This window comes from Amphimedon queenslandica, unplaced genomic scaffold, assembly GCF_000090795.2.
Source record: "Amphimedon queenslandica unplaced genomic scaffold, v1.1 AMPQUscaffold_13504, whole genome shotgun sequence".
Lineage (NCBI taxonomy): Eukaryota > Metazoa > Porifera > Demospongiae > Haplosclerida > Niphatidae > Amphimedon > Amphimedon queenslandica.
The window spans coordinates 303,465-313,634 of NW_003546260.1; the positions used below are offsets into that span (position 1 = coordinate 303,465).

Here is a 10,170-nt window from a genome sequence, read left to right on the forward strand (position 1 = left end):
CCTGTTGTGGTGGCAGAGGAAGCTAAAAGCCACAAATTATGTTCTGGTCAGGATGTATTGACAGTCAGTTCTGGAGAGCAAAAGAGTACCAATGATACTTGTAACAATGGGATGGTTTTTGTCTTTGTGATAAAGGATTTCACTAGCACTATTAGTGATGAATTGAGTGTTGGTCGTGGTCATGTAGTTCAGCAATTATATGAAGACAGTGCTTGGTCATACGTAAGGAGTATTGATGGAAGGTCAGGATACATTCCATCTAGTGTAACTTGCTCACTGGATGACATTCAGAGTAGAGGAGAGTGGCTTGATGGTAGGCCTATTTCTAGAAAGTCCAAAATATTACTGCAAAACAATACTTCAAATGGTATCCAGTCTAGCCAGCCAGCATTTCAGAGAAGAGGTGTCCCTTCTGTACGTCCAAAATTAAATGATCCTCACACTGCAAGCAATGCTTGTACTAATCATGAAGCGTCTGCTATTATTGAGTTGAGTTCTTCTCCTTATGCTGTTCCTTCTCTCCACCCTCTTCATCCTCTTTCATTATGCAAGTCAATGACACCAAAGAGTAGCAGCTCCTCAAAGCATAACTCTGACTGTCATCCCCAGCCCTCCTTTGATCCACCATCTATTGCCATTCATGCAAGAACACAATCATATCAAGAAGCTGTGACTGACCACGAGCCTAGTAGCTATCACTTATACAGTGTACCAATAGAGCATCATTCTAGGCCACGCAATTTACCACTTCGTCCAAATGGTTTGCAAAGCAATCAGCTCACGTTTACCAACACAACCAGCTATACTACAACTGGTCTGAGAACTACTACTACTCATGCTTCACAATTTGATGACGTGTTTTTACCTTGCAATAATAAACCAATTGGTATTTTTAAGTCAACTGGAAAGTATGATAAGACTGTACCTGGAGAGGTATCGCTGAGTCAGAATGAATATGTCATCGTAACAGAAATGGGCGAGAGTGAATGGGCATGGATCATTTCAGCATCAGGTGATGAGGGTGTGGTACCAAAATGTCTTCTTGCTCGTTATAATCCTGCTCCTGAAAGGCTTGACACCGTTGGAACACAAACGGAACTCATTGTTATGGCACCAATGTGCACAATTCCAGCTCGACCTCTTCATCAAATAAATAGAACTACATGTACTTCTCGTGAAGTTGAAACTCACACTATGCGACCAGAGGAGCCCGAGGTTTCATTGCAAAGAACTGAAGTTGCTGTTCAAACAGACCACATGTCACCTGTTATTATGGATGTATGGAGTCAGTCACAAACTATTGATGAATTTTGGTATGAGAACTCTATGTCTATTCCTCGTTTAAATGGGTTTAGTTTTAGTGGAATTGAGAGTCCATCCATTTGTACACTTCCGACCATTAATGGCATCAATGAATCTGCTGGTATACATGAGTCTCGACATAGCTTACCTCATTTGCCTCTTTTCAATACACTACATAGCAAGAAATCATCTACTGCTGATGTAACTGCAACTCTTGACTCAAACAGCAGTTTTTCTCCAGCTAGTGGTGTCCGGCCTAATGTTATACCACAAAACAACGTCAGTAGTCCACAGACTATAGTGCTGAAGGTAGTTAGGAGCTATATACCAGGTGCTAATGAAGTGGATCATCTTCATTTAAATAAAGGAGACATTCTGCATATTTATCCTGGTAATAATACTGTTCAAAGAAACTGGATTTGGGCATATCACATGGAGCAAGGCACATATGGATATGTACCCAAATCTCATACTGCATTTTTATGTGTGACTAATTTTCGACATGTAAATGGAGGGATTATTCGTTATGATGAAGTTTAAATTTTTGTAAATACATCTTTGTAAATAATTGTCACTATGTGATTTATTTTATTTATTGCAAAACATGCACATGTATTTTCTACAAAATTATTTATTGTGTAGGTAATTGTTTATATATTGGTATTACATTGCAGTCATGTTTTAAACTCTTACATAATGCAATATCTCCTGGTACGTAGCCTATTAAACCTTTTTCCCTTTCGTTACTTCTAATAGTTGCTAGTGCAGGTAATGTATCTACTCGAAGATGCTCTGTTGGTGCAATGGCTGATGGTATGTCAGGATCATCTTTTAACAAACTTTTCAGTTTGTCTTGCTGAGAAGCTGCTCTAGGACCTTGCTCTGTCTTGATCCCTTGACGAAGTGTGTAAAATTGCATGTTGTCAACTACAATTTTTGCTCTCCATTTTTCTTGCTCCTTTTCCTTAAAGCTTTTCATTTCTGTATTGCGACACTCTCCAGCTAGATGAATAGTGGCAGGGTATTGTGATCCAAAATATTTTGGAGGCTGCGTGTAACAGTCAAAGTCATGTGCCCTGTTGTTCCAACTAAACTTCATCCTGTAGAATAATAATTTTAACAAAAGTGCTTTTGATTTAAGCAATATTATGCTTACCAATCCACACTTGGCTGTAATTTATTACTGTGCAATAAATTATCAGAAAATTTCTACAAACAAAAAAGAAAAAAAAGAAGTGGTCCATGTGAGTCTCGAACTCACGACCTTCGCGTTATCAGCACGACGCTCTGCCACTGAGCTAATGGACCGCAGTGGATGCCCCTGAAAAATTTTATTGTACCTGTTTTAATTCTTCCCTTCTACTAATATGAAGTCCTTTTGGATGAGCATTATCTTGTAAAGCGGTCTTGGGACCAGGAAAAACAAAGCTATTTACATGACTTAATGCAAGGCAGGACCAAATTACACTAACTCTTGATCAGATATCCATTTACTTCTGCTTCCTCTTTGCCAGTACAACTGGAGCTCCTTTTCAACATCAACTGGTTCAACTGTCATGCTGTGATAGTGCTGACAGTAAGTGTATCGACTCTTAGGATTCAATCTTTGTCTTAGCATAGCTTTGTTTAAAACAGCTGAATTATAAGTTTGGCTGCTATAAACAGCTGTTTGCTAAAATCATATTATTTTATTGCCAGAGGCCAATAATGAAGTACATACTTTATTCCCTTCACTACTTGATCTTTTACGAAATTTCTTTGTTTTCTTCACTTCATCTGACATTTGCTGTACTTTAAGCTACAAAGAGAAATGTTCCTATAATTAGCTGAAAGATTCAAGCACAAACTATGTTATGTGTTATTTTATCTGGCTCTGGCAATTGTTTTCTTTCCTCCAATAAGTCTTCGTATTTGTAGTTGACATTGTCTAATGTATCAAAATTTCTTTTAGATTTACTTTTAGATACAGAGATAACAGTAGCTAGAGATTCCTCCTCCAAAATTTCTTTAAACAAGAGCAAAATAAAATTTAGTATGCACATGAACTAAAATTCCTACCAGTTTTTGTTGGTATAAGTTGCAAGCAATACACACTTAGGCTGCTGATCATGTCAAATGAAGGAAACATATCATTCCTTATTATGGAACAAAAATCTTGTGCAAATATTAGCTAAAATGAGTTGTAAAGTGAGCATAATTGCATTTAATCTAACTTACGTCATGAATATTTTGTAGTGCAATAAAGCAGAGTCTGGGAATAGAGTCATGAAGGTACACTGTTGGTTCCTTCATAATTTCTTGCAGTGACTGTGGAAGTGTAATATGTACAAGATCTACATCAAGCTTTCCATATATGCGCTTTGAAAAGCTATAATCTGAATCATAAAATGCTTTTACCACCTCATCTGCAATTGAAAATGACCACAAATTTATAAATAAGTAGATTGTACCTTGTGTAGACTGATGTGGAATTGACTCCCAAATGTTTAAAATTCCTTTACCATGAAGTCCTTCTAGCATAAAAATATGGTTATCAGTATCTTCTAAATGAAACCCAGTAATAACATTACATTGAGAGCTATTTACTTGCTCCCTATAAAGAAGGTGAAGAATGTACATCAATTGACACATACTCAGTTAATTTAAATGTTGAGAGAATAGCATTTCTTTCAGAAGGTGTTTTATCTAATAGATTAAGTTCAGAAGCATTGATCTCACTTATGAGAGCTACCAATCGTTCAACCAACTGGGGATTTGCAGTGGACACCATAAAAACAAGTCGACCAAAAGGTGTCTAAAGGAATATAATTTAACATTATCTTTATCAACAAATCATCATCACTATACCATTGGTCTTTGTGAAAATAAGTCATCTTGATGAAATGACAATGGAGCAAAAGATAAAGGAAAAGTCAAGTGGACGATGACAGTGACCTGACTCTCATAGTTGATGTAATCCATATTAGCTGCAATATATATGTTCATTTAAAGTAAAAATAACCAGTATCATACATTTGGAAAATTCTTTCATCATGTGTGACGCAGAGCTTAATACTGGTAAAGTAAATTCCATTGTAGTTACTCCTGTAAGTAAAGCACTAAGGTCAAACTTAGCTCCTGGAACAATTCTATTGTCTTCTTTCTCATCATTTGCATCTGCACAAAATGTTCATACAATGAAATGAATTATACTGAAGAATGATGGCTTACCGTTGCAGTTACAAGTTCCTAATGTTAAGTCATGTAAAAGTTGACCAAAAATGGCACCTTCTGGTTGCTTCTTAGAGCTAAATTTATCATTTTCTGAGCTATCAGTATCATGTACATGCATTTCAAAAATTAATGGAGGTCCACGAAGATATTCAAGTAAGAGTTCAGGTACAATTGTTCCAAGCAATAATACATTACTCGAATTCCAAGCAAGAGCACAAGAATATGGAATACTTTCTGTAGTCACGGTTGGCTTATTAAAGAATTGATACTTGACATGAACATTGGACCTGTACACATGTATAAGCAAGATTTTTAAACTATAAAAAATAACTAACTTACTTTTCACATTCTTTCAAAGGAGGAAGAGTGCAATCTTTGATAGTAATAGTCATTGGATTAAGAAGCATTCTTTGCTTGTCAGACATTAGTGGTGAATCAAGACTCACAATAACTTCAAAATACTTCAAATCCCCTTTGCACTCTTTTAAGGTGGCTTTGGCTAAATGATCACCACCAAATAGGTCAGCTAACTTAATAGATATGACAACCAAACCCTCTTTATTGATTCTCTCTCTTTCATTATGTTCATCTTGTAGTAGTTTAATCTGTTGCTTTGAAAGACCTGTAGAAAGCATGATCATGAAAATATAGATCTACATGTACACATGTATAATAACAGTGTGCTTACCTCTCAACCCAGGTGTAAGAGATGCAGAAGTCATAGTAGACTGTGATGGACCATTCATTTGAGTTTGAGAAAACTGAGTGTTGCTAATAGGATCATTCTTCTCTTCAAAGTGTATCTCCTCAATAATTGATGGCATCGTTTGAGATTTTTGAGATGCCAAGTACTCCATTGAGTCATCCATGCCTTCTAAATCAATTTGTTCACTCAACCTTCGACTTCGGTGACGTGCAATTTTTACCGATGTGGTAGACAAATCATGATATACTCCTGGGAAGTGCAATTTGTTGTCCTTTGGATCTCGTTTAGACAGAGGTAATCTGAAAGCTTTTGGACGATCATACCGAGCCCTAGCGGATACTTTATCTGGCGAATTCCAGAGACGAACACTAAAAGTATGGCTGTACAACTCAAGCAATGAATCTGTATCCAGAGTAACTTTATGACTAAAATAATTGTAATTATTATCAAAGCAATAGTAAGATTGTGGGGATTTATATACTTGTGTTTCCATCCATGGTACACAAGGCCATCCTCTGACCATGATCTAATCAGCCTTTCGTCCTGATTAGTGAATACCTTAGTCACTATACCATACGTGACTATGTCTGTGCTAAAAATAGGGCTAGCTCCGCCGGGTTGTAGCTGATATTCGAGGTGGTAATAATTCTTAGGTTTTACTGCTTCGTAGATTCTTTTACGACGATTGGTTCGCGTTGTTTCATAGAAAGGTAAAGGTTTACCGCCTGCAATAAGAGGATTATGATGACTAACTGTGAAGGAATCAACTAACTTGACTCAGCTTGGATCAGAATGACATTTATGGACACAATATGTGACTCTTCCATCGCCATGGCAGATCGGCTGGGTGGAGCTGCATTAGTGTTAGGTGTCCATAGCAACAAACCCCTCCCCAAAATGAATGGCTTTCTCAAAGTTGGTCTACCAATGATTCTCTTTTTGGTGGCAGGTTCCTACGGATTAACGCAATTTACTTCTATCAGAATAAAGAAAAGAGATGAAAAGAACAGGATGTTGACTGCAGAGGAAACTCTTAGTTTTCAAAAAGCAAAAAAAGTTGTGGTTGTTGAAGAGGAGTATGAACAATTGATGGAGTCTTTGGACATCAATAATTGGGAAAATAAACGTGGACCACGACCATGGGAAGAAAATATTTCAAATAAATAATAATTATTATAATAACTACTTTGAAGTCAAATGAAATTTTATGAACAAAGATTTATACATGTAGATCTATTCTATGATTCTATTACAATTATTAATGTGGTAGAGTTTGTACCAGTAAGCCCTGTAATTATACTGAGGAAAAGAATAAATGAAATGGTTACTCTACCTTGCGTGCCTTTTTTACACACTGTGCATATTCTTTAACTTCACTCAAGCACTTAAGTGTACTTTTAGCATTATGGCTATAACAAAACAGGACAGCTTCCTTCTGTTCTTCACATACAGGGATTAACTGTCCCACTTGTGACTCACTATGCATTTTAGCAGTATTAAAATGAATTTACTGAACATGTTACCTAAATTGAATCTTTACTCTTGAAGCGGCTGATTCAAACTCTTCATCAGTCAATTTTTTATATTCTTTGTTCTGTTAGCATAATCATTTTGTGCAACAAATCCAACTTACTTTCATTCTCTCTTGTTCATATAAAGCTTGCAATTTAGAGTCACCATCTGATGAAGTGCCTCGTAACTACAATAATTCAGCATATTACAAACATAATGATAATTATGCCATTGTTACCACATCTTGTGCTCTAGGTGCCGGATCAATCATAGTTTCATCTTTACCTACAATGTAGACGTTAGAAATAATTATTATATTCACTAAAGCATTAAAATACATTCAATTTTTTCACATCCTTTAAATTTTGCAGCTTGCAATTTTAAGATAAATAGAAGGCACAAAATAGCAAAATGAACTCTTACATCCATGATACATGTACCAAAAAGTACATGTATTTCATTATACTGTACACAAACACCTTGTGTATTACATTTTTAACTCAATTTAATTTCGGAATGATAACATAAATGTAGCATAAGAGTTAGCTAGAACATACTGCACATGTCTTTATTTTTGAGGTGCATTAAATATTTTATAATTACTTTTGTGATTCAAAACAAATTCAAAAAAATTTAATTTGAGCCCCTCCTTTACCAAACACCAGACCTGCGGTCAATTACAATTACACATTTAATTAAACTCTTTTTGTAAAGGTTGACTCAATCAGAATTACAATTATTCAATGTAAAAGTAATTTCAATTAATAATACTATTTTCATGTTTAAAGAGACACATACACATAGCTTGCTTGCTTTAAAAAACAGCAGTAGAAGTATTAACATACATGTATTGTCACCAGGGTTTCTCCCAATGTGTGCGAAGTGAATTACACAGCATACTTCATGAGCTTACAAGCAATTAGCAATACACTAGTCACATCTAAAATTTATAAAAAATTTGATAGAAATCAGTTAAAACTAGATATACAGCATCAGAGCAACTATAATTATAAAAATCAAGAACTGTCTCCTAGACTTTTCTGACAAAATACCATGGATTACTGAGCAAGCTAAACAGCACGCATCACAAGCTGGCAAGAACCTGAGCAATATACTGAGACACTTTGATTATCACACTTCTATCTACATGTGTATGGTGCATGTACACATGATAATGTAATGCGAAGTGGTTACTGGCTACTGAAGTAGATTAAGAACATTTTCATGAGTTTGTATTGATTTGGAACACTATGACACAACTCAGTTTTGACAAAATTTCAGCTACATTCTGTTCAGGCTTAAGTCTCAATTTAATCAAACACAATTACAATTTTATACCAGCAAAAATAAATTTTTAACAATCTTTCATGCACCTCAAAAATTAAGAAGTGTATGGTAATTTAAATGGCAAAGCTAATCAATTACAACAATAGAGTCAATTAAAAATTGTTCAAAATACATATACAGTTTCATGGCCAAGAGCAAGAACACTTGCGGGATCATTGTGCATTTCATATTGAATAGCAAACAGGAAATTAAATTATTACGGTAGCAACAAGCACCTATACTATTTCATAGAGGTGGGCGATACGATACCAAAGTACTCATATATCCGATACCAGGCCTCTGATACCAACACCCAATCCTGGTATTGAGTAGAGTATTGACTACATCTACTTTGACGTCATAATGATGGCCATACCCTTTTATAATTTAAAAATGGTGGCTGATTTCTTTGATTTTCATTAATACTGTAGGGCACCTTTTTTCGAGAGCTGTAAATTTCGCGGATTTCGCGATTTTCTTTAAAATTCACTAAAATTACTTCCGCGAAAATCAAATTAATACTGTAAAAGATGGCAGACAGCATAAATTTGCAAAAATGAAATCTGCAAAATAAAAATCCACGAAACCTATAGCCCTAAAAAAGGAGCCCTACGGTAACTAATTATAACTTATTTGAACATTCACAGTAGCTGACTACTCAGTACAGCTGATACTCAGACTACTTGGAATCAGTATCACCCACCTCTACTATTTCAGGCTAAACCAAACCATCTATTAAACATTAATATTCCTTATTATGCATTTATTCAACTTACCAAGGTCATTGCTGCCATTAGAGGTTTCTTGATCTGTGACATAGTTAACAAAATCTTCTGAAATCTATGATAGCAATACACTAAACTTTTAATTGAATAATGTCTTACCGTAACATCAGTTGCTCCTTGTCCAGTTTCAATAGTAAGAACCCGGGGACCTGACTGTGTACCTCCCATGATGGCTAATTACTAGTAGGTGCGGCTCTCTATTTTATAGCAGGTGTGGCTGCGCTGCTAGAGGACCATGCCAGGCCACGTGGGGCGATACCAGCCACCCTGTAAGTATGCACCTTTGTAACATGTATACACAGTACATGTACTTGTGTTATAAAATGAGGGCATGTACAAATAATGTATACATGTAATCTAGATTGATTATATTTCCATATTAGGGTGAGCCTAATATCTATCACGATACCAAAGAAATTTTTAATCGATACCCATACCAAGTAGTTTGAGTATCAATATCGGTAGTATTGTGTACTGAATGAATAGTGTCAACTACTACACATGCACAGATATGTTATAATTTAGTTATTAACAAAAATCAAAGGAAACAAGGTGCCTAATTTTTTTGTAATTGTAAAAGGGTGGGCCATCATTGGACTCGCGTAGGCGGGTACTAAGCAGTTGGGTTGTCATTGCCCTTGCCCATGCCGTAGGCGTATAGGCGAGGGTACTGCGATTGTCCATAGATAACTACATATTTTGTATTACATATTACAACTACATATTTTGTAAAGGCCTGGTGTTGCAAGGTAAATGCAACGGCAATACTTAATACTTTTTTTGATGTCATTAGTATTCAAGAGCCATTATTTACTGCAAATCATCATACATTTCAATGTAAGTTACGTAATATAGTTTAATCAAAGTCACTTGTTTTGCAGAACGATTCAAACTATCTCTGATATGGAAGGCCAAGTGCGACAAAAATAAAAAAGATTTATAAACATTAAAGAAAATTGTTTGCGATGCGCGAAGCGCATCGCCTCATTAATACATCGATTTTGTAATCGATTTTTCAATCAATTTTCCTAGGATCATTTCCTCACGTGATCTCAAAGGACCCCGCCCTAACAGGATGGCGATTTAAAGAGAAAGTCCTTGAAGACAAGAAACCCGGCCAGTGAGATTATTGAAAAAGTTGTAATGGTTAGTTTTTGTTGTAATTGCTTCCAATGATGACGCTTGTGTAGTTACTTGGATGTATGAGGAATCTGGACCTCACTGTAGCCTGCTGTGTAAGTGTGTAGCCTGCTGCCCGGCGACTATCTATGCTGGCACTCAGTGAAAACTACTTCAACTAAGTGTGTTTTCTACATTTGAGTGTTT

The 10,170-nt window shown here is 35.8% G+C and overlaps 2 protein-coding genes, 1 long non-coding RNA gene and 1 other non-coding gene across 5 annotated transcripts; 1 reads left to right on the forward strand and 3 right to left on the reverse strand.

Moving 5' to 3' along the window:
- Nucleotides 1-1,837: 1,837 nt before the first annotated feature.
- On the reverse strand, nucleotides 1,838-6,100 carry LOC100635473 (uncharacterized). The gene is made up of 17 exons (XM_020008928.1): nucleotides 5,994-6,100; nucleotides 5,703-5,946; nucleotides 5,204-5,646; nucleotides 4,855-5,137; nucleotides 4,513-4,802; nucleotides 4,315-4,458; nucleotides 4,150-4,268; nucleotides 3,936-4,096; nucleotides 3,753-3,895; nucleotides 3,520-3,707; nucleotides 3,361-3,472; nucleotides 3,150-3,307; nucleotides 3,023-3,100; nucleotides 2,775-2,974; nucleotides 2,643-2,730; nucleotides 2,459-2,511; nucleotides 1,838-2,402 (listed from the first exon to the last, which is right to left on the reverse strand). Exons 1-17 carry the CDS (start codon nucleotides 6,052-6,054, stop codon nucleotides 1,934-1,936), a joined length of 3,234 nt encoding a protein of 1,077 aa, XP_019864487.1. The 5' UTR covers nucleotides 6,055-6,100; the 3' UTR covers nucleotides 1,838-1,933.
- On the reverse strand, nucleotides 2,539-2,610 carry Trnai-gau (transfer RNA isoleucine (anticodon GAU)). Its single transcript has one exon. It is a non-coding gene; the product is annotated as a tRNA-Ile (tRNA).
- Nucleotides 6,101-6,409: 309 nt separating the features above from the next.
- On the reverse strand, nucleotides 6,410-9,055 carry LOC109593821 (MICOS complex subunit mic25a-like). The gene is made up of 7 exons (XM_020008929.1): nucleotides 8,944-9,055; nucleotides 8,836-8,899; nucleotides 6,972-7,018; nucleotides 6,855-6,920; nucleotides 6,745-6,815; nucleotides 6,555-6,699; nucleotides 6,410-6,509 (listed from the first exon to the last, which is right to left on the reverse strand). Exons 1-7 carry the CDS (start codon nucleotides 9,010-9,012, stop codon nucleotides 6,480-6,482), a joined length of 492 nt encoding a protein of 163 aa, XP_019864488.1. The 5' UTR covers nucleotides 9,013-9,055; the 3' UTR covers nucleotides 6,410-6,479.
- A 685-nt stretch (nucleotides 9,056-9,740) lies between these two features.
- Nucleotides 9,741-10,146, forward strand: LOC109593822 (uncharacterized). 2 transcript variants are annotated; one of them, XR_002191167.1, is made up of 3 exons: nucleotides 9,741-9,759; nucleotides 9,877-9,990; nucleotides 10,035-10,146. It is a non-coding gene; the product is annotated as an uncharacterized LOC109593822 (long non-coding RNA). The 2 variants fall into 2 exon arrangements; XR_002191166.1 differs by lacking the exon at nucleotides 9,741-9,759 and having other exon boundaries at nucleotides 9,768-9,990.
- Nucleotides 10,147-10,170: the final 24 nt, after the last annotated feature.